Source organism: Rattus rattus, chromosome X (assembly GCF_011064425.1).
Source record: "Rattus rattus isolate New Zealand chromosome X, Rrattus_CSIRO_v1, whole genome shotgun sequence".
Classification (NCBI taxonomy): domain Eukaryota; kingdom Metazoa; phylum Chordata; class Mammalia; order Rodentia; family Muridae; genus Rattus; species Rattus rattus.
In genome coordinates, this window is record NC_046172.1 from 113,675,928 (window position 1) to 113,702,682 (window position 26,755).

Consider the following 26,755-nt stretch of genomic DNA (forward strand, 5'->3'; position numbering starts at 1 on the left):
TTAGCAGGATATTAGCTATTATAAACTGATGAGCATTCATTTTGTTCTAGCTTAGTTTGTGTGTATGGTATGTGAGTACAGTGTGTGTAGGTGGAGGGAGCATATGCACCAGAGTCCACACATGGAGGTTAAATGACAACCTGGTGTATTAGTCCTTATCTTTCACCATTTTTGAGACGTTTCTTTGTTGCTTGCCTGTGTGTATGCCAGGCTAGCTGGTCTAAGAGCTTCCTGGGATCCTCCAGGGTTCACCTCCCATCTTCTAGTAATACTGGGTCACAGACATGCACTATCATGTCTGGCTCTACATGGGTTCTAGAGATTTGAACTCAGGTACTTTTGCATGTATGACAAGTCCTATACCCATTGAACCATCTCCTCAGCCACTGGATTGAGCAATAGAGCCTTTTCTTTCTCAAGTTATATGATTTTGGTTCAGAGGGGGTGAAGAAATAAAGTTTCATAGATGTGAAAAACAAAGATGTAAAAACAAGGTTTTGAGAAATACATCTGACGTCAGGTTGCCTAATGATACGACAAAGTTTTAGTAGTTAAGAACGACCAGGCCTCACTGACCAAGGCCAAGCTGATTAGGACAAAACAAAGATAACTGTTCTCAGAAGACCTCCCCTACCCCTTACCTGTGATAAATCCTGAGAACAACCACAAGGTGTCATCCTGACTCTGCCTGACCACCCAGTTCCTACCCCCTCTAAGGGATGTGCCAACTTAGCCCTTTCCCAGTGATTTTCCAAGGCTACGTGCAGGACTAGGTGAGGAAAGTGACCAACTGAACCAAGAATAGCCCCTTGAGCTGGCCAGCCAATACCTGACCAGATCCTTTGTCCTGTGTACCACCAATGAGAATAGGCCAGCTAACCCTGTTGCTGAAGTCTGCCCTCTGTAACGAATAAAAGTTGTGTGCTTTTTGGGTTCGGGGTTGCGGCTCCCTGCGTGGATGAGCAACCCAGCGTATGTGGATCATTAAACCTCTTGCTATTGCAGCGGTCTCTTTTTCAGTTTGTGATCTGTGGGTTGCGCTCCTGAGGTAAGGCCACTTCAGGGTCTTACAACAGGGGCAGAACATGTTTCCTTAATGTTTTAACATTGACACACACTTTGATCCTTTGATCTCCCCTTTAAAAGCTTCAAGGACAAGTCCATGTCCGTGTCAGATCTATCTTTGCATTCTTCAATGGTTGTCAGAATGCCTTGACAGAGTAAGCCCTTGAACAACATGCAGACTGAGATGTTGAACTCCATGTTTTAGGCCCAGTCCTATGAACCATACTGGTTTACTGGTGTGGATTCAAATTTAGGTTTTTAAAGACAGGATACAAAAATGGTGATGCCCAGAAGCACCTGCTGACAGGAGCCTGCTATAGCTGTCCCCTGAGAGGCTGTGCCAGAGCCTCACCAATACAGATGCAGATGTTCACAGCCAACCATCAGACTGAGCACAGGGACCCCAATGGAGGAGTTAGAGGAAGGAACTGAAGGGGTTTGCAACCCCTTTCATACAGGAAGATCAACAATATTAACCAACTGGGCACTGCAGAGCTCCCAGGGACTAAACCAGCAACCAAAGAGTACACATTGGGGGAAACACGGCTCAAGCCACATACGTAGCAGAGGGATGGCCTTATTGGGCATCAATGGGAGGAGAGGCCCTTGGTCCTGGGAAGGCTTGATGTACCAGTGTAGTGGAATGCCAGGACAGTGAAGTGGGAGTGGGTGATCATAGGAAAAGGGGGAATGGGGAACGGAATGGGGGAGGGGATGGGGGTTTAACTGGGAAGGGGTATAACATTTGAAATGTAAATAAATCAAGTAACCAATAGAAAAAATAAAAGGAACTACTTATAAAAAATGCCATGAGTTTTTTTTTTTAACTGTTTAGAATGTGTGTAGCCATTTTATGATTCCATCCACACATTGGGTAGATGTCTTCAGGGACTTCTCTGACAACTCTCATATCCCTTATCTGTGCCAGCAGTGATGTTTTGGAGACTAACAGCCTGAGAACAGCATTGGGCTCATTTCCCCCTAAACACAGTACTTCCTACTCGCTCACACTGAAGCTTCTCTGTCACTTTTCACACAGAAATACAAGCTTGAAGGGGCCTCCTGCCATTCGTGCATTCAGTAAGAATTGCACCCTGTGCGCAGATACAGCATCTCATCCGGTTATAAATCTTGTTTAGAAGGTTATTTTTTCCAACAAACATTTGCTTAGAATTTACTATGCAATGGGGCCTTTTTAAAAATAAATATAAATAATTGATGAATATTAACATGTGTGATGATATGAATTCCACACGTCCAAATCTTTGGGAACTGTCTTTCTTGGATATAAGTGGTTTTTCCTTTGCAATCTATTGTATTTTATTTCATGCCTTTATGTTTATTCTAGTATTAGGGTTCATGGTACCAAAAATACCCTTAAGATCTCCTACTTTGTATTCTTTCCTTTAGCTATACAATGTTGAGGCTGGGACTGAGGTAGGCTAAGGAATTAGGAGTTTGGGAACCCTGCATTCTCATCCCAGCTCCATCATTCACTTAGCAGTCCATCCTTTAGACTTGTTTTCCTTGGCTGTCTTAAGAGTGAGGTTACCTGCCCCTGCTGCCTCAGTGCTGTGAGGATCACATGGCATAATGTGCATCTCTTGCTTTGAAACCCCTTTAAAGCACCACATAAGGTTTTTATCTGGGGATTCTAATGAATTAAGGTTTCAGAAGTCTAGTGTTAAAGAGGACTATTAATTTTAGGGTACCGTGATGCTCAAATATTCTCAGAATGAACACAGTTTGGCAGAGTGCTCTTTAATGTGTCTTGCATACCATTTCCCTCCTAAGATCTGATAGTTTCGCCATAAGGCTGCGCAGCCTGGAGGGCTCATACCTGTGTATAATCAATTTCTTTCCTTCTGTTGCTGCTATAATTAATTGTTCCAATGTGCCTTTGAAACGCTTCTTACAGATAAAGAATAATATTTAGGTAAGCCAAGACCTTCAAAACTTACTGTTAAACTCAAAGACGGCAAAGACATTGTAGATTTGAGATTTAGGAGAGAGTAAGCACACTCAGCATTACTTACCTTTGATGGAACATTGGCCAGTGGAATCCCCTAAAATCTTCTGAGCTAAATGTGAACGTGGGTGGCACCATCCAGTGGGGTGGGGTCCCAGAGTAAATAAAAAGGGGAAGAGGACGCGGCCAGTAGAGCACCAGCACTCGTGTCTCTCAGCTTTCTGACTGCAGATGCAACCTGCCCAGCTAAGGCACGTGCCTGCTGCCACACCTCCCGATCTATGGCTCGTCTATTTATAGTCTGTTTTATTTTCAGAAATCACTAAATAATGTTAGCTTTTAATAATATGACTCATTTTGGGGATTACTGAGAACCTCCAATGCATCAGGAATACCAGACACTGCAGTGAACAGGACACATATGGGTCATAGAACTTGTATCCTGGTAGTTGAGCACTCAGGGTTTAGTCAGAATACATTGCTCCCATTTTGCCTACACCATTCATGGTCAACACTGCTTTTTCTGTTGAGTTTCTATGGCCTCTGGTGAAGCACTCAAGGCTGATGCAGGAAAAAGCTACCCTTTCCATTATTATCACCTTCTCCTCTTCCCCTTCCTTCTCCACCTCCTTTCCTTATGATACAGGTGGGTTTGACCTGAGGGCTTTCACACATGCTGGTCACGGGTTCTGTCACAGAGCTATATCCACAGTCCTCATTTTAACTTTTTGTTTTGAGTCACGACCTCATTATGCTGCCTAGGCTGCCTTTGAACATGCTATCTAGCTCAGGAAAAGCCTCGAACCCCTGATCCGCCTGCTAACTTGCATGCTTTATCAGGCGTGGCTCCTTTCTAGGATCCTGATGCAAGAGTCAGACATACACCTCTGGTATTCTACAACGCATGGCAAGATGTGTGGGGCAGAGGAAATATTGGGAATGTGTTCAAGCAAGTGAATTTCCTTTCTTAGGGTCAGGAGATGAGACATGGCCCTATGATTTGAGGTAAGACATGAAAAACATTTTGAAAACATAGGGGAGAGTATACATTTTCTTTGAATCACATTTGTAATTATTACCCCATTGAGAATTCATCATGGGCCATGCGCTGGCTGGGAAACACACAGATGCTAAATATTAACTATCACCCTGTGCGGTATGCACTAATTCTCATTGTTTTGCCTATAAGAGTTGAAGTTTGCATTATTTTTTCTAACAAAATATAGATCATAATAGATGCTCAGCGAATGGTAGAAGTTGTGGATAAGAAAATAAAGGCAGATACACTTGATGGACTACCCTAGCAGTTGAGAATCTCAGGGCTCACATGCTCAAAAAGTTTAAAGTATTTTCTTCTAACTCTGCAGTCTTTTTAAACAATTCATTTCATCCTGTATTACCCAAATCATACATTCAGGGGCCAGGAATTTTTCAAATTCTATGTCACCTGAACACAGATATATCAATTGTTTTTGAAAAATAACTTTTTACATTTGTACTGATGAGTCAAACAACTTGGTAATTTTTTTAAAAAATCAGAATTAGAGATGGCATAGGGCAAGGGAAGGAAGTGGAAAATGCATTTGTAAAAGTAAAAGGAACCTTGTATTTCTTATTATATAGAAAAATCTTATTATTATATCTCATCAAATAATAAGACAACAATATTTCAAAATTTAGGGCAAACAACATAACCATAAAACATTGACGAATTTTAAAGAAAAATAGCTTCATTAATAGATATCAAATGGAAACAAAAAGGATTGTAAAGGTGGTATGTAGCCCAGGCTAGTACCAAACTTGATATACAGCTGAGGATGGCCTTGTATTCCTGATCGTCTTGCATCTGTCTCCCAAGTGCTATGCTTAACAACTCTATAATGCTGTATCTGCCAGGATTTTCCAGAAAAGAGAACCAATGGGACAGACTATATTGTAGACAGACATCACACTTGTTTGTGCATGCATGAGTGTGCGTGCCCCCCCACACACAATTTTTACACACACATTGTAAGAATTATGCCACTACCCAAAGACTACTCATGGACTGACCCTGGGCTCCAACCTCATAGGTAGCAATGAACAGCCTAGTAAGCCTAGTAAGAGTGGAAGGGAAGCCCTTGGTCCTGCTAAGACTGAACCCCAGTGAACATGATTGTTGGGGGGAGGGCGGCAATGGGGGGAGGATGGGGAGGGGAACACCCATAAAGAAGGGGAGGGGGGAGGAGTTAGGGGGATGTTTGCCCCGAAACCCGAAACCCGGGAAAGGGAATAACAATTAAAATGCAAATAAGAAATACTCAAGTTAATAAAGATGGAGAAAAGAAAGAATGTGGCTTATGTCAGTGTGAGGACCTTAAATTTGTAGAGCTGGCCAATGAAGCAAGGGCTACCGGCAAGAGTTGATGTTGCATTTTTAACTCCAAAGGAAGACAGCCTGGAAGCAGATGTCCTTCTCTGGGCACTTCAAAGTGAACAGTTGAGGTTTTTAATGAATTTGATGAGGACATTTTGGTGGAGAAATTGCACTACTCGAACACTGTTCATTTAAATTTTAACCACCTCTGAGGAAAAAAAAGAAAAAAAAGAACTTCACGCTAACATGTTTTCTGGCATAGGACTAAACAAATGGCTAATTTGAGACAGGAAGTTTACTGTCACAACTAGTATTTGGAAGCATGCTAGGAGAATTATACCTAAACTAAACTGGAATGTATAACTGAAACAGTTTGGCTAGGCATAATGGTACACGCCTGTAATAGCAGAGCTTGGAAGCGTTCTGTGGGAGGACTACAAATTCTAGGCCAGACGGAGAGTTACATAGGAAGACCCCATCTCAAGGAAAAGGACAAGAACAGAAATGAAAAAGAAAGCTTAGCGAAGATAAACAAGGTGTCTATGTATGGCAGCTGTTGCCTTGAAATTTATTTAACTTATTCAAGAAATAAGTGATGAGTGGAGAACTTTCTCTTGATTTTACAGATATGGTCAAAAAGAAGGTATTTTTAAGAGCCCCTGAGATGGAAGAATCAAACTTTCCAGAGCAGCAGCCTAGATGATAAAGACGTGCTAGCAAGGAGGCTGGTGTAAAAACAGCTCTAGGTTCCTGCTGGGGCCACAATGGGGTGCTAAGGGGCAAGCCAACTTTCAGCATGAATGGTCTGTGGAATGCTGTTTCTAGTTGCCAAGCAAGTTTGGCATCTTCTTCCAACATCTTGGTAACTCAAAGGGAAGATCTGAGATGATCTAAGGATCACGCAGGAGACAAGCCATTCAAAACGGAACACAAAGCTGAGGTATAAAAAGGAAGATTTATATTTTAAAAATACATCTTTGAACACTGCTCACATCACTGCTCATTTGCAAAGTATTTTCGGGAAATACTATTACTGGCTACACTCAGTGTATTTTCTTACCTTCAACGGAGCCAAGGGAGGGCATGCTTGTGTAATTAGAAGTAACACCATCACCAGCACAAAAAATAATAAAGGCCATCTTAACCTCCAGGGAACAGCCTCCATCCAAGTCTACCCTTTTCTTTCCTTTTCTACCAAGTAGGACCTCCTGAATGGTCCACTTACAGTTGGCGAGGCCATTGCAATGTACAGTTGGGCATGAGTGAATGAGAGGAATCCCTGTCAGTCAGCATTCTGGGTGGATCTGACACATGTGCAGGAAGCCTCACACCCAAGCCCATCATTTATTCAGTAGATCTTTACTTTCAATACTCACATCAGTTTACAAACATCCAGCACGAAGTAAACAGCATTTACAGCAGTACACAGTTTGTAATTCAACACACTAACAGCAGGAAAAAATGGACCAACAGACAGTAGGAAGGACTATTAAAATAAATCCCTTCTGCCAATGTGAGCACACATGTGCCCACGCCTGACTGCATTTTAATTCATAGAAAACTAAACATGCCCTCTTTTAAAAGCAGACTATTTACAAGTAATTCTGAAAAGCACAGACACGGTAGTTATACTGGAGACTTTCCATGAATCCATCTAGATTTCTTGTTTTAAAATTCTGAGATAGACCTTTTATCTATTAGAGAAAATAACTTTGGAACGTTTGTCAACTTTTGGTTCACAGTATTTTTACAAAAAGCCACAGTTCATGCTTTTTTATTTCAAAGGTGAACTGGTGAAGCACCTTATAGAAGACACTGATGGATTATTCAGTTAGTGTTCACTGCAGATGGAGAAGACAATGGCAGTTATAGGGGGTCCTAGCAATGCTCTCACTCCTTTTACCAGTAGCAACATGTGGAGAGAAATCTGGAAACACAAAGCACTTACAGGTCATCAAAACATTGCAGTTACCAGCGCTGACAAAGTACAAGGTCTACAACAGTAGTACAACACTGAACACACGCCAAATACTCTTTAGTCTCAGGAATTTTTCACTATTACTTAAGAGAAGTCAACCAATTGCCAGAAATAGGAGGAAGTTACAGCACTTGTGGTTTGAGGCAATTTCTTTTTAGGACCTATAGCTTGAGATGCTGTCTAGGATCCTTATTTTAAGTTGAAAGATATTCAGGAATGAATTGACAAATTGAAAGCAATGTCCTCTTGAAAACCACTGAGAATAAAAAAAAAAAAATCACATCCTAAGCTTGTCCAGCACGCATTTATTTCCAGGATCCCAAATTGTTAATCAAAGAGCTTCAGGTCAGCTTCAAGCCTTCAAAACCACAGAATTTCCACCTCTTCTCTAGGCTGGCTCCAACTCCAGTCATTTCCTGCCTGAAGGTATGCTGGAGTCTACTCATGAGAGATTCCACATCACTGGTGCAGATCTGTGGAACAGAGAGGACATCATCCAATCAAAACTAGTTTTCTATCCCTGGCCACCTACTGCCATGTGCGCTGAGGACGGTGGATATCTCCTATCTGGTCTTATGTATTGTGTGTGTGTGTGTGTGTGTGTGTGTGTGTGTGTGTGTGTGTGTGTGTGTGTGTGTGTGTGTTGCTGGAGTAGTTTTCATCCAATAGTCCCAATGTTCATATGCGATTATCGGATGCTGTCTACGGAATTGCTTTTTGCCAAGAGCTGGTGTCTGTTTTGTACCGAAGTTTGGCCTTGTAGTCAATTGAGTGAAGGCAGCTCAGTGTTGGGAATGCTATATCCGGGCAGGCCCACTGAAGCTATAACATCTTTTTGGTGGGGGCAGAGGCAGAAGTACCTGTCAATGGGATAGAATTCCCCACATATGCATCAGCCCACAAAGAAAAAAACGGTAACTCTTCCTACTTTGATGTGTATGTGTTTCTTTCTTTCCCCCACCACCCACAGGCTGATGACCAACAGGGGAAACCTTAAAGAAGCCTGGAGTTTACTGCCACACAGAACTTAGGTGTCCTTTAAAGTCCTCACTGGGAGGTCTTGACATTATTGTGGCAGGATGCTGCTGGGGGTGGGTGGGGGCTGGGCCTTGGCTAGGAATGAAGTTGCGTCCTCCTCCCGATGCCTGTGGTAAACCGGATGCACTGGAGTGAAAAAAGCACACTGTAGGTTGTTACAAAGAGTAGAACTCCCACTTCAAACACTGGGACTACATAACGGATGCAGCTATACTGGATAGCTGTAGTACAGACATGGAAAGAGATCCTTGAAATTAGAGGCTAAAATGGTATCCTTGGGTTGAGGCTACCTTACTTTTTCTTCATTATATTTCTGTCTTCTTTGCCTTCAATGACAATGTGTATTATTTTTAAAACTAAAAAAAAATAAAAAATAAAAAGACCTGAGATGTTTTACTGACATATAATTCAATATCCTGAACTGTAACTGGCCACATGGTCCAGATACCACCTTTCCATTTTTCCGTTAACTGCCCAGTGGGGTATATGGCTGCAGAATAGAATTACTTACTAGAGGGAAATAAGGAAGCAATGCAAGCTCGAACTCACACAAAGGCCTTTGGGGAAAGTGTATCACTGAATTAGAATATGCTTAGTGCCTTCTGCTTCCCAGACAGCCAGTGCCTTGCTAATTAGACAAGGGTTGTCCTGATTTAACATCTTGGACAACATAATGTCAGGAATCCACACTCAATGGAGGCCTGGTTTGGTGAAATAATAGTGATATAACCTGCCATTTCTGAAAAAAAAATTTCATGAGCTGATTTGTTCCGAGGAAGTGTCAAGAGTCTGCCCCTATTGCTAGGAAGCAGCCTTGACTTTCACTGGAATTAACACTTCCCCTTACTTCATGTGAACTGAGCTCATCCCGTGAGGATAACATGCAGATAAGTGGCCCACAGATCATCATTCTTTTTTTTATGTTCCTCAACTGTTTTCATAGCAGACAACAGCAGAAGTAATGGAGGGAGGGTATCTGATGATGGCTAGAGGCCTGGGACAAATGGGTAAGGGTCCAAGGAGTGGCTAATTTGCTGGGTTAATTTGGTATCATGCCTGGAAATCAAGGGAAGTAAGGCAGAATCTTCTAAAATATATCTTAGAAGTAGGCTAGCCGATTAATCTTAGTTTCCAAGGGATTTCCTTAGTTTCCTAAGTCAAGTCTCAGAAAATTGTTCAGTTTTAGGTAAGCTAAGGACAGTCATACTATTTCTAAGAAGGAGGTCTTACATCGAATCACAGAGACTGGAAGTAAGGGACACTTGCTTAGAGCCACACGTAATAAGGCCTTCTAATGCCTGAAGAGAGTAAGGTCACCCACACAGAAATAACCCTTCATCCTCTTGTCTGAATTTGAGTTCCACACATACCTTATTATCAAGACGATTCAAGTAGGAACAGATATATTCAATGCTTGCTCCAAATGGGTGCACGTGAAGGAATGTGGAGATGATCCCTGTGGAGACAATGAATGCCCCAGAGGTTACACTTCAGCATGAAATTCTTTGAGATTCCACAGTGAGTAAACTCAAATACACAAAACATACATATGCACACTATCTATAAACTGATCAGTATTTTAAGTTTGTATTTATTTTATTCATTTACTCTTTTTCCAACCCCATGGCATAGGTACGTGACAACCCCATTTTACAGATGAGAACACCAAGACAGAAGTGTCAGCATATAGCTGACAAGTGGTATAGCGGGTATGTGAACTCCGTGGCTCTTACCACTCATTGCCGTTCACTATGCTATGCCACCCAGAGTGAAGCTGGCATGTGAGGTCACTCTCATCATTCATCACCATTGAGAACAATGTGAATCCTAGAATTTTAAGATGAATTTAGATTATGATGGGTGTTTTGACGGTCATTAAGTTAGCTTTTGTGTTTTTACGAATTAAGAATGTCTTGTGAGAAACACACATCACTCGCTTATTAACCTAGTACTGGGAGAACCTAGGAGGAATGGAGAGTGAATCATAAAATCCACCCTGTGGGTTGTGACCTACTTGGGGAGGCAAATTACCCTTTCACAAGAGTCACACATCAGATATCCTGCAAACATCGTGACTCATAAGAGTAGCAAAATTGCATTTATGAAGTAGCAACAACAATAACGTTATGGTTGAGGGTCCCTGAAACATAAGGAACTGTAGTAAAGGGTCACAGCATTAGGAAGGCAGAGACCCCCTTGTATTGGGACTTTGTTTTGTGAGTTGATCTATGTAGAAAGCCAAAAATTTCCTTTTCACTGACATGACTGGTCACTGCCATTGTGTCTTGAGAGCCCCAAATGTGTTCCTATAACGGAGTTCTTAATAGCAGTTTCTAGCTTTCAGGAAAGCCTGGGGGATTACCACTCAGTCTAATTCTGGGGTTAGAGGCCACGGCAAACACTGTCTTGGCTCTTACGGATGTCCCATTAATTTTTCTAATACTGAACTAGCAACAAATCCAAAAAATTGTACAGTTTCATTTTTAAATGCTTGTGAATTTATAAATCTTTTTAATCAGATCTTCTAGAATTGAGTTTCTCAAAAACTACCAGGAAATATAAGTGGACACTGATTTGGTTTAGAAAGTACAACTTTTCTGTCCTTTCAGAGGCAACAAAGAATAGCACAGGCTGAAATTATAGCTTGAAATTCAATTATTTTTTATGAAAACCTTCCAAATATTAGATGGCAAAGGGTGGGCTGGGAGAACCTAGGAGGAACTGAGGGTGAGTCACAAAACCCATTCAAAAGGGATACTATTACTTTTATCATTACTTTATCCTTAAATGACCAAGTAAATTGAATTTCTAAGCTCTGATTTGAGTTGAAAAACTTTGGTTCTGAAGAAAAACGTCCATATTCAAAGAAAGTCTAAATGTCATGGCTAAGGAAAAGTATCAAATGCTAAGAAATAAGTTCAGAGGTTTAAAAACACTAATCAGTTTTGGTGAGTTCCCAGTCAAAGAACTTACTTTAAAAAGGAGATTTCTCCGGCAGCTAAAGACTACAGTCTTTAAAAAGCAAAACAAGTGCTAGCTATTGAAGGATCTATTTTATTGTCTAGGGATATCCATTTACAGAGACTCCCCTCTCTGCCCAATAATTCTGTCACCATGACAATTTGTTAAATACTTCTGAGTAGAAAAATGTTAAAAAGTTGTTGAGTTTTTTTAGAAGTCTCAATGGCAGATCCCTCTGTGCATCTTTATGAGCATATCGAAGTGTTCTGAGTACAGTACCCATTTGCCAAGAAGACATATACCTCCTAAATATGCAGAAGCCAGTCAGCATGGAGGGCTTCGGAGTGTGGGGTAGAGTTACCTGCTGGTTCAGCTTCCTGGAAGGAAGCTTGGGTTAACCAATCCTTGTTAAAGGAGCAAATAATCTGAGCCTCAATTTTCCATCAGCTTCCAAATGGAACATAAAGCCAACAAGTATTTGTGACTAGTACTGTAAGTGTACTGAGGGCTGACTATAGTCCTGCATGGGAGAACTACCATGTTCATACTTGTAAGACAAGTAATAGCTTGCCCGGTTTGCACATGGAGGAACTGAATCTCGGCAGCTACACGGTGGCATTAAGATTGGAAGCTATGGTCACCTAATTCTTTAACTGTCCAACTTTGAATGTTTTAGATAGTGAGCACAAGTCTAGTGTTTAGAGTATTAAAGCATACAAGTGTCTAACAAGTTATTGACAGTTTCCTGAGTCATTTGTCAATGTGATACAATGACAAAATACAGCCTTTGTCCCAGTTCTTGGTACAGAGATCTTAGAACATTTTAGATTTAGAGTTTTTGCATAGATTATAATTTTAAAACATTGAGTCACATGTCCATCCCTCTGTCGGTCTGTCTATCTGTCTGTCTATCTATCTATCTATCTATCTATCTATCTATCTATCTATCTATCTATCTATCTATCTATCTATCTATCTACCTACCTACCTACCTATCCATCTACCATCATTTATTTATTATTTGTGCACATGTGTGGGCTGAGCCACAGTATATCAGGAAGTCACAGACAACTTGCAAGAGTCATTTCTCTCTTTGGGATTAAATTCAGGTGGTAATGCTTGGAAGAAAGTTCCTTTAACTGCTCAGCCACCTTGCTGTCCCCAATATAATTTGTTATGTGAATGAGAGTCTTGCTATGTAGTCCAGACTGGTCTTGAATTTACAATCCTCCTGACTCCGTCTTTGAGTGCTGGGATTACAGGCATAGTCTACTAGCCTAGTTAGATGTCTACTTGTTTGATGGTGAGTGGTGGCTGAGAGCCCTTTTGCTTAGCTTCAGGTAGGGACTGGCCAACAGAGCAATAAGACTAAGACGTGATTAAGAGCATGGAGCTTTTAGGTTCTCTACCTTCAAACTGACATAATGAAGCCTCCATAAAGACATGATGGCATTCGGAGAGAATTCCAGTTGGTGAACACATAAACATGCTGGGAAGGGTTCTCCTAATGCTGCAACCCTTTAATATAGTTCCTCATGTTGAAATGACCCCAACTATAACATTATTTTCATTGCCACTTCATAACTCTACGTTTGCTATTATGAATCTTATATAAATACCTGTATTTTCAGATGGGCTGAGGTGACCCCCTTGAAAGGTTTTCTTGAAGCCCGAAAGGGGTCACAAGGCATAGGTTGAGAACTGCTGCTCTATAATATGCTGGAAATAGTTAAGCACTACTTGGAGTTCTGTGAATTGCTATCACAAGTTATAGAATCTGGTGGGTGGGGTACTGGGGAATTTCCTGATTTTGTAGCAAGACAGGACAGAGTGTGGGTGACTTACTGTTATAGTGTGGATCTGGAGTAATACCCAAAGTTCACGTGATAAACCATAAGTCCCCATCCTGTGGCACTATGTGGATGTTGTAGAACTTTTAAGATATGAGGCCTAGTGGACAGTCTTGAAAGCATGCTTTCCGAAAACACAGTAGGTTCTTAGCCCTTTTCTCTCTTGTCTGTCATTTATCCTGTTTATGAGGTAAACGATGCTGCTACATGTTGCCATTCTGATGTGGTGCCTTGGCGTAGGCCCAAAATACCAACTGTGCTAACCAAACATGGACTGAAACTAACATTGTCTACCCAAATACGCTTTTTCTTTTCATAAAGGAATGTTGACCGAACATTTGGGGATTTGATGTATGAGTCTGGTATCTAAAGTGAGGACTTACTTGTGAGACTGAATCATTCATTTACTTATTCACTTTACATCCCACTCACTGCCCCTCCTGGTTACTCTGTCCCACAGTCCTTCTCCCATCACTTCTCCCCTTCTTCTTTGAGCAGGTGAGAGCTTCCCTGGGTATCCCCCTACCCTGTCACTTCAAGTCTCTGTGGGGCTAGGCGTATCCTCTCCCACTTAGGCCAGACAAGGTAGTCCAGCTAGAAGAACAGTCCCATGGACAGGCAATAGCTCTTGGGACAGATCCTGCTCCATTTGTTTGAGACCCACATGAAGACCATGCTGCATATCTGCTACATATGAGGGGAAGGCAAAGGGGATAGGAACTCCACAGGAAGACCAACAGAGTCAACTAACCTGGACTCTTGGGGCTCTCAGAGATTGAACCATCAACCAAAGAGACTGTGTCTTTAAACCTGTGGAATGTAACTTCAGGTAGCTGATATCAGAGTGGAATTGAATAAAGCTGTCAGATACCTACTTGGTGTTGGAGATTTGGAAAAGTAGTATTGCAAAGAACATGTGCTGTGCTGAGAGGTAGAGACAAATACCCCTTCATCTGGTATCAGAAGAGCAGACAGTACAGAGGCTCATCTTACCAGTGTCTGGACTAGCCCGCTGAATGAATGGGAAAGGACCCATCTCTCCTTACAGAGAGATTAAAAGCACACAATGTGCTTCTTCTGTACCTGACCCACTCTTGGTACAATGCTGACTCGAGCACACTTGGGATGACAGTGGCTAGGAGGGGCCAGAAGTGGTTTGGAGCTGAAGGGGTTTGCAACACCATAGGAAGAACAACAATATGTAGGAGAGGATGGCATAGTCCAGAATCAGTAGGAGGAAAAGCCCTTGGCCCTGTGAAGGCTCGTTTCCCCAATGTAGGGGAATGCCAGGAAGTTGAGATGGGAGTGGGTGGAGGGGAGAGGGGGGAGGGGGAAAAGGGATAACATTTGAAATGTAAATACATAAAATATCCAATAAAAATAACATTTAAAAAGAGAATTTTTAATGGAAAAATTTCCTTGCTCTTTCTCTATCACATTTAGAACTCTTGTACTGTCATACTTCATACATGCCTGCCAGACACTTTCATCTTTCTGTACCTTATGGTTTTGTGTGTGTGTTGGTTCCCTTACCCACTAGCAGTGCCTCGCGTTCCGATTTGACAGGGTTGCCGACTATGGCCTTCTCAAGAGGGTGGTCACTTTCTTGGCTTGATGCACACAGTCTTGAAGTACAGTTTTCCTGCTGGAATAAAATGCTTCCTGGGTCAGTTCACCTTATTTGGCCAAATAATTGTACAACTGATAACTTTTATTAAAAGATGAGAGATACGTTCTCACTATGTCGCCTAGTCTATTCTCAAACTTCCAAACACGGGATACTTCCAACTCAGCTTTCTACTCAGCAGGAAAGGCAGGTGGACTACACTGTGCCCAGCAACAGGTCCACAAAAGCAACACAGTACTATTAAAGCAACGTAGTCCAGTTTGGGTAGCTGAAAAGACAAATTCTACAAACACCACAGATAATCCAAACTATCATTTAAAAACATTTATTTGGGGTGTGTGTGTGTGTGTGTGTGTGTGTGTGTGTGTGTGTGTGTGTATGCGCGCGCGCGCATGAACGTACCGTGCTATACTTGTGAAGGTCAAAGGACAGCTACCATGTGCTTCCTGAGGATTAAACTTATGTTTTCAGGCTAGGCAGGAAGTACTGTTACCATCTGAGCCATCTCACGGGTTCCAGAGCATCTTTATATGGCTTCAAAATGCACAAGGATGTAGACATTCACCTTTACCAGTTGTGTTTGCCTGGCTTTATCATTCATAGGCTCTATATGAGTAATCATGGGAAGCGGACTCAACACCATTGTGTATTACATATTAGGTACTGCTTAAAAACAAACCATCTCCATCATACAGAAGAGGAAAGCAAAGGAAAGCACAGATGAATTGGGAAGGTTTGCTATGACTGCACTGTTAGATAACAGAATGGGAGAGTTAACGTTCCATCTCAGGTTATATTCATTCATCTGAGTGAATGTTCATTCACATCCTCATCTTCCTCCCTCCCTCCCCTTCTTTCCCAACATTAGATCCACATTCTGCTTATGGCAAGTCCCACATCTGAGTAGAGGATGTGTGGTACAGCCAGTCTACTCAGGTATCAGTGCTGGCTTTTGAACTAGAAATTAGAACATTTATCTCTAGACTAGACACTCTGTTTCTCTTCTCTGGTAAGTTAAAGATCAATAAAATACTTCTGACCATGAATAAAAATATCGACTGTCAGTTGCCATCTTTGTTGTGGAGGCCTTTTCTGAATGTAGCAGTTGGTTTTATGAGATACTAGATCCACAGGTGAATCTCATGCCCGGCAGGCACTGAATTTGAGAAGTGCTACACCACTGTGAATCTTTCTGTCTTTAGGTGCAGGGAAAACACCTTTCTGTATTGTCTCCGTGAAGTAAGAGCTTTCAGAGGAAGGAATAAAAGAAATTCCTGCATCAGTCTCACTGCTTCTGCTGGGGGAGCGCTCAGCAGGTGTGGGCAGGTCGTGCATGCTGGATTCTGATGCACTATCACTTCTGCCCTCCTCCACAGGGCCTCAGCGGGGGAGGGAGGGAGGCACTTCTGTGTTCTTTAAAGGTGTCTTCAAAGCTTGGAGGGAAGCGAATGGTCTATGGCTGCAAGACATCCTGTTTTCTGGCACATCTGATTTGAAGCACTGGTTCATTTCTCAGGCTTTGCATCTGCTTTGACTCCCCTATGACCTTAAGTGATCCAGGAATGCATTTCTTAAGTGTGGGCAATTAACAACTAGAGTTTGATTTAAGATGTTCGGGTTTTCTGAGAAGTTTTATTCATCTTGAATGGAACTGTGACTCAACGGAATCTGATTTAAAATTCATCATGCCTGGCATTAAATAAATTAGAAGCAATATTAGATGTTTGTTTCCTTGAACTTCGCTAGCATGTTCAAGGGGGTAGTTCTTTCCACCAGCAAGACAGACATAAGTGACACTGTTACACTGCAAAACACCGCCAACAGCTCATGTGATGGCTTACTGTCAAGAAACCCAAACAGAAGCAAAACTAAGCAACCCAAAACTTACTGCTTGCCTTTCAACCTGAAATTATTTTTGTAGTCTAATGCGATAGCAATGGTCTCTTGCTTCCTAACCTAATTGTGTCAGGTTGAAATAGTTGGTCACAAATCAGTTTCACGGAGACAATCAGTTTGTAATGATCTGTCATGAATTCTTCTAAAAGAGGTTTTGCTCAAAATAACAGGGAAAAAAAAATCCGACTCACAGTTTTCTGATAGTCAGATGGCTCCCTGTTCCTCCTTAGCTGTCATTCTGGGGCATATTCCCTCTCAGATGAGAAACACTTGCCATTGAGCACATTCTGACAAGTTTCTTCTGTGCCATTTGACCTGTTGTTTCTTTAAATAAAATTCTTCACAAAGCAGAAAGCAGCCTATACTACAAATGTGCTTAAGTCAATTGTCATGGCAATCTAAAGAGTGATGGTAAATGTGCTCTCAGCGGCACAGCCCCTGGTCTAGCTAGGATCTTCTGGAGACTTAGTGTATTTTATTCAGGAAGAGAAACAGCTATGTTGCAGCTCTGGGACAATTTAGAAACTCTGGTAGCATGAGGGAAGTCCTGATAGTATAGCAGGTTTGGCACTTTTCAATTAAATGCTTGATAAATGAATTTCTCTGGGATTGTGCTCATTTCTTTAATAGCACCCACAAAAGTGGAAAGTGACTTGATTTTATGATGTGGAAGAATTAAAAGCATATTGCAAATGGCCTCTGAAAGAAAACATTTTCAATCATTTGTTTCAACTACACCAAGGTTGCCAGTTCCTAATGGCTCTCTGGGGCACATCCCCACGCTGGTAAATACACCCAGGGCCTGTATATGTTCTGTCTCTCCTAGCTGAGCAAGGAAGATCAACAATAGCAGCTCTTGCAGAACTGTACCATTACTGATGTTGAACTCTTGGTTCAAAGTCCTATGTTTCCTCTTCCTTCTTAATTACACACAGCAGGAAGTTCTAGTTAATGAGTTATTCCCCCCACCCCCAGTACAATTTCAGCTGAATATTGAGGCCTATGGGACTGGAGAGGTATGACACAGACAACAGATTTTACACATCAAAAAGACACACCTCTGTTGTGATCCACAGACCCAGCCAAAAAGTAAACAGCCTGGCCCAGGTGTCTTCACTGTGTTCTTTTTGCAGTAGGCTCTCCCTTAATTAAGTGTCACCTTCCCTTTGTTACTACTATTTGGCTTTAGAAAACTATGTCTCCTTGTTTCTCCACAAGGCTCCACCCCCACCCCCATTTTGGTGTTGGCTATTTGTTTGTTTGAGACAGGGTCTTATATACTCCAGGCTGACTCCTAACTTGCTATGTAGCTGAGGGTGACACTGGAGTCCTGATTCTCCTGTCTCAATGTCCTAAGTTTTGGCATTCAGCTGTGTATCACCGCGCCTGACTTGGTTTTGGCTGTTACTCTGACCTGATAGAGTGGGTGTAAAGAACTGTCCTGTTCTAGCTGCATTTCCGCTTTAATGAAATGTTTAGTTAAAGGTGTGCTCATCTGGGAAGATAGAAGGGAAGGAATGGACTCTATCAGATTGCTCTGTAGGAAATCAGTAGGGCACCCTTTTCTAATTAATGATTGATAGGAGATGACCCAGCCCACTCCGGGTGGTGCCATCTTTGAGGGATGGTCCTGCTGTTGTATACAAAGCAAACGGAGTGAGCTATGAGGAGCAAGCCAGTAAGTCACATTTCTCTATGGTCTCTGCTGCAGTCAGAACCCCAGTTTCCTATCTTCATTTCCTGCCTAGATAGATTGTAAGCTGCAAAGGGAAACAAACCCTTCTCCAAGTTACTTTTGGGCACAGTGTTTATCAGAGCAATAAGGAGCAAAGCAGAACATATGGGCCTTCTGTGTTGTTATTGGTATGAGGAGGTGAAGCAGTGAACAAAGTATGCAGTATGTATCCCTTCAACAGCAAAGAGGGAGGACTATGATCATTAGAATGGCATTTTACTCATTGTGAAGTATATAAACCAGAACCTTTAGAAAAGCCAAAGTTCTCATACTTACAAACAGAGCTCTTGATACAAGAATTGCCACAGAGAGGGAGGCTTTTTTTTGTTCTTTTTGAGAAAAGGTTTCTCAGAAAGAGTTTTTTGAACTCACAGAGATGATTGCCTCTGTCTCCTGAGTGCTGGGATTAAAGGTGTGCACCACTACCGGGCCCAGAGAGGGACTTTTAATTCCCAAATGGCAGTATTTCACATTGACTTCTGTTTCAGAAAGTTCTAGGGCGTTTTTATTATCACTGAGAGGGGAAGAGGAGGAGAGATAAAAAGAAAAGATTGACGTAGAATCTGTACCTTTTCATGAAGATTTTCCAACAGTTTTTCCACCTGTAACTTGTCGTCTTTGATTCTGTCAAGTTCAGCTTCTTTCTTTTTGTATTCCTCTTGGACTTTGAGCAGATGCTTCATGAAAGATCACAGATCATGGCATTACTCATTCAGACGTACACTTCACAGTCTTTGGCTGATGTCAGTTATTATGTGAACGAGCCCTCTACCAATAGTCCCTTTTTCCACACAGAGAAAAAGTATCTCGGGAAAATCAAGATACTTTTTCCGTCCTTAAAAATGTGGTTCTTATGTATTTCTTCTGAACTTGTTTATATTTTCTAAAGGGCCAGAGAATCTCCCTAACACAGTAACTTAGCTTCTTCTCTGTCGCAGCCATGTAGTGAATACTGTACAAACTGTATCTTGATTGTTGAAGGGACATGAACTTAATGTTGAAAAACATTCTTAAAAAGTCATCTGGCTCACCAAGTTTGGTTTGTGTAGAGAAGATACTCATGAATCCAAATTTCACATATGTTAGCTTCCATAATCAGAAGGCAAGGAAGTGGATTTGTTATCAGTAGCAGCAACAAATACAATTTATTGAATTTCCTTGTATTTACTAGGCAGCATGCTAAGTATATTAGCACACAAGGGCATTAATTCAGATAAGAAGCAGAATAGTTAGATTTCAAACCAGGCCAGGTATGTCTGACATTCCTTTGCCTTAATATACATTTATTATACATCTTTTGAGATAAAATGGGAAAATGTTGCTCATTCTTTATAGAACTTTTTTCCCAAGGGAGAAAAAAATCAAAATGAATGAAGTTAATTTTTAGGAGTATGAGATCTGTGCACGGAAGTGGCACAACTTTTCCTATGAGTCATGGTTTCAAAAGCAACACACGAAGAAGAAACAGTGATAAAAGTATTTCCAAAGTCTTATTTTCAGACTTGCAAAAGATCATCAGCTAAAAAACAAAGTACAATGTATGCTGTGAAAGCCTTTTGAAGGCTAGCTACAGGGACACTTTTCGGTAAAAAGATCTCTGATATAATTTATGTATTCTAATTAAACTCTGTGGTGGCAAGCAGAGGAAGGTAAGCATTTTCACACATTTTGCTAATGGGAAGGGTGGAATATTAATGTGAAGACAATAGTTGCAGCAGTAATAGCACAGGGATGCCAGGAGACTCCCTGTTCCAAGCAGCAATTAGTTTGCCCTAGATAATTTCAAGGCAGAGAGTTGAAGTGCGCTGCACAATTTAAAATGTAGGAAGATGGTTGGTAGACAGTGATGACAGAATCTGACCATATCCTTTCTGAGAAACACTGGTCCTTCACTGTAGTGAACTAGAACACTGTGGTGATGGCCACATCACATTTGAGATACTGACTACCTGTTATTCAATTTCCATTGGATTTAATTATTTCCATTTTCTTTTTATTCAGATGACTCTTTACCACTCGTTTTATTTTTATTATGTGTGTGTATGTGTACACACATGCCTGCATGTGTGTGAGTACCATGGAGGCCAGGGGAGATGATCAGATCCCATGAAGCTGGAGGTACAGGTGGGTGTTAGTTGTCCCAGGTAGCTGCTGGGAACTAAATGCTAATCCTCTGTTGGAGGGGAAAGTGCTCTTAATCATGGAGTCATGTCTCCAGCCCTGCAGTTTAATGTCTCTATTTGGAACTGCATGCTTGTAAAGTCACATACATAACTGTGAAAATAAAATGAAAGCTAAACTCTACAATCCTAAAATACTGATTCTTCCTACATGGTCTCCATTTTCATGAAAATCAAGAAGGAAATGCTTTGTTGTTTCTTCTAAAAGACTATATTTTGTTGTTTTAACCAAGTATATACTTACTGATCCGCATTTTATCATATGCAAGTAATTGAGACTTTTCATAAAGACCCCAGCAGTACCTATAGCCTGAAGTAACTTCTGATCTTTTTGCTTCAGCACACCTGTTAGGAAACAGCGGATGCTGTTCTTCCAAACAACCCGTCCTTACCTGCTGCATCCCCTGTAGGGCTTGCTGCAGAAGTTTCAGCTGCTGCTCCTTGTTTGGGTCATCCTCCCTGTGAGCCTTGCCTTGTTCCTGCTTGAGCAGTTCTACCTCATTCCGGTAGGCATCCAGCTGCCAACGGAGGCTATCGTTTTCCTCCTTCAGAGCTTCGGCCTGTGACACTAAGGCTAAGTCAATGGAAGATGGGAAACAGTAAACCTTCTGTCTCGATGTTTTCATGTTACACCTGAGTGCTATGGGAACTTGGTAGTAACTTGCTTAGTAAGTTAGTACTTTAGATCAATGTGTACAAAAAGCTGCTTGATAAAACATTTCAAGTCCATTTTTAGATGGTAGTAATAGATGGGCACAAAGGCACAAAGGCTTGCTTTCAAAAATAAAACAGGATTCCAACACATGAATGTCTACATTGTGCTTCATATTCTCCATACCAAATGTAACCACTTGCAAGTGGCGTCTATCACTTTGATTTGAAGTGGACCAAGTGATGGAAGCGCCGCAATAACCAAATACAGGACTGATTGCCTTAACACACAACCACATACACAAACATGTGAAAAGGAGCGGACACTCGCTATTAGAGAAAAATAACCGAATCTCTGCTTTTTGTACAGGAAGAAATGTCCACTGCATCGTAACAGTGAGTAGGAAGCTCAACAAATGGAAAGCAAATCGCCTTCTTGTTTGTTTGATATAGGCTCTCTCTTTATAGCCTTGGCTGGCCTGTACCTTCCAAGGACTGTGGCCTTGCCTAGCCTGGGGCTTCCTGTGTAGACCAGACTGGCCAGCCTTGAAAACATAGTGACCTGTCTCTGCCTCCCATGTGCTGTGATGAAATGCATGGGGCCACCAAGTCCAGCCCAGAAACATTTCTTAATGTCTTCAGAGAATCGAGGATAGTAGGCAAATGACTTCTTAAACTAGAGATAGAGACACTGAATACAACAAATGACAGTTGACAGAAATAGAACGCCATGAGCAGAAACCCTCAGGGGAACCAATGCTAGGGTAGAGAAACAAATTGAATTACTGGAGGCACAGCATGGACAAGCTTATGAATTAAAAACTCCAAAAGTGATGACTTTTCCCTGTAGGTCCTAACAGTGAATATCAGAGAAAAATCTCTTCTTGCTTCACAGGAGGAAAGGAACAGGTTTGAAGGTTGAAATACCAGAACATTCTGTTCTTAACAAGACTTGCCCCTAGGGCGGGAGAAACTTTTATCAGAACCTTTTGGAGTTTTAAAGGGGCATAAATGAAGTGAAGAAAGGGAGATGCTTAACTCTGCACCACTGGTTCTCAACCTGTGGGTCATGATCCCTTTGGAGGCCCGCATAACAGGTATCTTGTATATCAGATACTTACATTACGATTCATAACAGTAGCAAGATTATAGTTATGATGTAGCAATGAGATAATTTTATTGTTGGGGATCACCACAACATGAGGAACCGTATTAAAGGATCATCGCTTTAGGAAGGCTGAGAACCCTTCCAGCCATCTTATTTCAGCTGAAGGTGAGAACAAATGTGAGATTCACCAGGAAAGTTTGCTGTCCACAGGCACAGGGTTACCCAGGTCTTAGAGTTAGGGCTGGGATGCGCTTCAGATGCTACAGTGCTTACACCCTAGTGCCACATGAAATCTGGTACTGTGACACATACCTGTATCCCACAACCCATGAGGTGGAGGCAGGGATATTAGAACTTCGAGGTGATCCACAGCTAGGGCTACATAAGATTCTGTCTCAAAAAAGGGGTAAGACTCAGTCATAGAAATGAAGAATGTAGTTCCTCTTCTCCTCTACACAAATGAAGGGCCATTTGCTAGAGTTCATTATATCCAGAATAGTAGTATCTGATATTTAACAAAAAATTATAAGAAATAATAAATTTCAAAGACAAGTTTGAGAACACAAAGGCACATCAACATTGACTTCGATTTGACAAGGTTGCTTGTGAAAATAGGCAGCACAGAAGAACAGATGAATAATGTAGGCAGAGTTAGAAATGCTAAGGAAGAATAAGAAACACTAGCAATACAAAGCACTATACTAGGCAGAAGACCTTTGGCGAGCCAGTAGACTGGATGTGGCTGCGGAAAGAAACTCTGAGACTGGGGATAGAAGAGTGTAAAAGGCTGTAACTGAAAACATGCTTTAGGGCTGGAGAGATGGCTCAGCGGTTAAGAGCACTGACTGCTCTTCCAGAGGTCCTGAGTTCAAATCCCAGCAACCACATGGTGGCTCACAACCATCTGTAGTGAGTGAGATCTGATGCCCTCTTCTGGTGTGTCTGAAGACAGCTACAGTGTACTTGTATATAATAAATAAATAAATCTAAAAAAAAAAAAAAAAAAAAACATGCTTTAGTCTATCTAGGATTGTATAAGAAACAACCCAAGACTGGAGAGCATATGCTCAACGGAAATTGATTACTTTTACAGTTTTGGAAGCTGGGTAACCTAAGGTCAAAGCACCAGCTCTCCAGTGTTTGGTGAATGCCTACTTTCAGGTTCATCAATGGTTTCTTTTGTATTCTCACACAGTGCGAGAGAGCTCTCTGGGGCCTCTTTCATAATTGCACTAATACTAAGCACCATCCCAAAGCTCTACTACCTATATGGTGAATAGGTTTCACCATATGGATTTTGGGCTATATAAGCATCCAGGTCCCAACGAAAGCAGGAAGAAAAAAATGACTCATAGAAAAATAACAGAATATCCAACAACTTGGTACAAACACAGAAAGTTTAAGCTTGAGTAATGGGAAAGCCAAAAGAAGAGAAAAAGCAACATTTGAAACAACAATGATTAAATATTTCCCCAAACTTATGCCATACACAAAACTACATAGAGATCCATGAAGCTCACAGAGCATTAAAGATAAATGCCCTCAAATATACACAGTTTAGCTAATCAAAACGGAAACGATTCTTTATTAAATAGGACAGAAGAAAACCATTACCTAGGGTAAATAGGAACATTAAATATGATTTCTTAGAACTACACAAATCAAGAAAAGGGAGGGAAATATTTTAGTAAAAAAAAAAAGTCACTAATGTGGAATTTGTGCCCTGTGAAATTCTGTTCAAATGGAACTAAAAATAAATAAAGATTTCTTTGGCTAAATAAAAACCGAGGGGGAATTCTGACAGGAATATTAAAAAGGTTGTTCAGAGCAAAGAAAAATTATATAGTTCAGAAATTCAGATCTACACAAAGAAATAAACATAAAAGATGAGTCGATGGTAAAATAACATCTTTTATTTTTTCTTATTAAATGATCTAGAGTGTATTGCTCAAAATGGCAGCGGTGACTAGGCATACATTTAGGAATGCATTGCTGTCAAATGAATGACAGCAATGATGCATGGGACGAGAGAGAAACTGGAAATATTTTGTTATTGTACATCAGCTAGAAACAAGTGCAATGAAATATAAGGAGGGAAGAGAAAAAATCAAAGATAATGCTTGACTGAAACCATAGAAAGAAGAAAAAGTCTGGAGGACAAATGGGGGGGGGCAAGGCCGATCCAAGAAAACAACAGCATGTCTATATTGTCAGGACTCATGAGGCCACAGCAGGAGGATGGCTTCAAGTTTGAGGCCAGTCTGGTCTACACAGTAATTTATTTTTAATGAGCAGTCCATTCTCTGTATTCAGTTAACAAAGCAATCACTCTATAGAATACTTTCTACAAATGCACACCATAGTCAATACTTGAATTTATTTAACCTACACTATGAAATAAAATAAGAAGTGTAGAATAGTCGTAAGTGTAAACTAAAGTGAATGGTGTGCGTATTGTGCCTTTAAGCCATTTGTAGTTGGACTACAAACACCAAAAGCATTAGCCCCATGACATACTCAAGCCACTTATTGTGATACATAGTAAGTTTTGAGCCATCCAGGGTTATATAATGAGACCTCTTTATTATTTTTTCAATAAAACCAAGAACAACAGGAGGCAGCTAGAAATTAATGGCCCCAACCATACCATTTGTGTTTTCTAAATGCCCCTCCCACAATCCCATGTTTGTATATAGTCCCATTTACTCATAATTCTCCAACCTTGGAAGCACCAAAGATTTCCCTTAGTGTGTTAACGAAGAAATAAGTTGTGATATATTCAGGCAATGTAATGTCATTCAGTGGTAAAGGAAATGAATCCTCAAACAATGAAAAGTCACAAAAGAAGCAAAGGTATGATACTAAGTGAAACAGGCCAGCCTGAAAATGTTCCATACTAGTTGATACCCATTATGTAACATTCTGGAAAAGGAAACACCACGGAGACAGCAAATTATTCATAGCTGCCAAAGGCCACCAGAGACAGGTAAAGAACAGGCAGAACACAAACTTTAGGGCAGTAAAACTATTTTGTATGCTACTACCATGGAGGAGACAGGCCATTATACATGTGGTAATACCTACAGAATTGGGTACCCAGAGCAGAGGAGTCCTACTATAAAGCTTCTAGTGAAGATGTGCCAATTAGGCTCACTGATTGAGAGAAATGCACTGTTAAGGTGAGAGAGGCTGATGGCGGTGCAGGAGACAGTCTCTGTTGAGACAAGGGTTATACAGGGAGTCTTTATTTTCTTTTCCCTTTTACTGTGAACCAAAAAAAAACCCTCTAAAGGAAAGTTTATTAATAAAAATAAAGATGCATGGAGAAACCCATGCTAAATTTCATTATTTATGAGTTTGTGCATATTTTAAGGTCAAAATTATAAAGCCTATTTCCAAATATTTAGTCAGAGACTTTCGTTGATCAAACAATCATTTATTGAGTACTTTATGTATTCCAGGCTCATGGGTATGGTTAAAAAAAGGTGATTCCATTAATCTCTATTGCTTACCCACTATTTCAAAGGAAATGTTTTCCTTTTTCATGTGTTAGGGTCATGTACATGTTAGGCTAGAGCTTCACCACTTAGTTATTTTTTTCACTCCACCTCTTAAAAATGCCAATGGGGAGTTGGGGATTTAGCTCAGTGGTAGAGAGCTTGCCTAGCAAGCGCAAGGCCCTGGGTTCGGTCCCCAGCTCCGAAAAAAAAATGCCAATAGGACATGAAATCTGGAAATGAAGATGTCAAGTTGGACCCAAATTACAGAACTATACATTAAGTGTGTAAGTAGGTTAAAAGGTACCTGGACAACATGTATATTTTTCTCAGCTGTCTATGGGGGTTGATTTTTGATTTGTAGAAAGTAAAAGAAAAATAATGAATTCAAACAATTAAAATGATCTATCCTAATAAATGGTAGAAGAATCTATATTTCAATGGAAAGCTTTGGTGGCCAGGGCATACGTGTCAGTCATGACTGTTGCAGGCAGGCCTTGGAAAGGCAATGTTTGAAGCTCTGAGAATGAATGTGAAGAGTAACAAGAACCTCAGGCTGTCTGAGATGGCAGGAACAAGTGTTCATTTAGGAGAACTACAGATCAGGAGCGAAGCCAGCTCAGGAGAGTGACCATGGGGGCTGCAAATGGCAGGCTAGTGTCTGTTCTGGTGGAATTGCTCATTTCTGTCACATCCCTCCTTTCTATTCTTAGTGGAAACAGCATCATCCTGTAGACTGGATGCTCACATGGAGTCAAAAGGGAAAAAGAAACTTACAATTCAAGCAGTCCTCTCTCTGCTTCCTGTTTACCATGATGTAAGCAATTCAGCTATTCCTTCTTTG

The 26,755-nt window shown here is 41.0% G+C and overlaps 1 protein-coding gene across 1 annotated transcript in view; it reads right to left on the reverse strand.

The window, feature by feature from the left end:
- Window positions 1-6,733: 6,733 nt before the first annotated feature.
- Window positions 6,734-26,755, reverse strand: part of Enox2 (ecto-NOX disulfide-thiol exchanger 2) — a 180,500-nt gene continuing 160,478 nt past the window's right edge. Inside the window, exons 6-10 of the mRNA XM_032889483.1 lie at window positions 21,048-21,229; window positions 19,045-19,152; window positions 14,751-14,859; window positions 9,777-9,862; window positions 6,734-7,841 (exon numbers count right to left, since the gene is read on the reverse strand). Of these exons, the coding sequence (XP_032745374.1) occupies window positions 7,710-7,841; window positions 9,777-9,862; window positions 14,751-14,859; window positions 19,045-19,152; window positions 21,048-21,229 (617 nt within the window). The 3' untranslated portion in view covers window positions 6,734-7,709. The remainder of the gene's footprint in view (window positions 7,842-9,776; window positions 9,863-14,750; window positions 14,860-19,044; window positions 19,153-21,047; window positions 21,230-26,755) is intronic.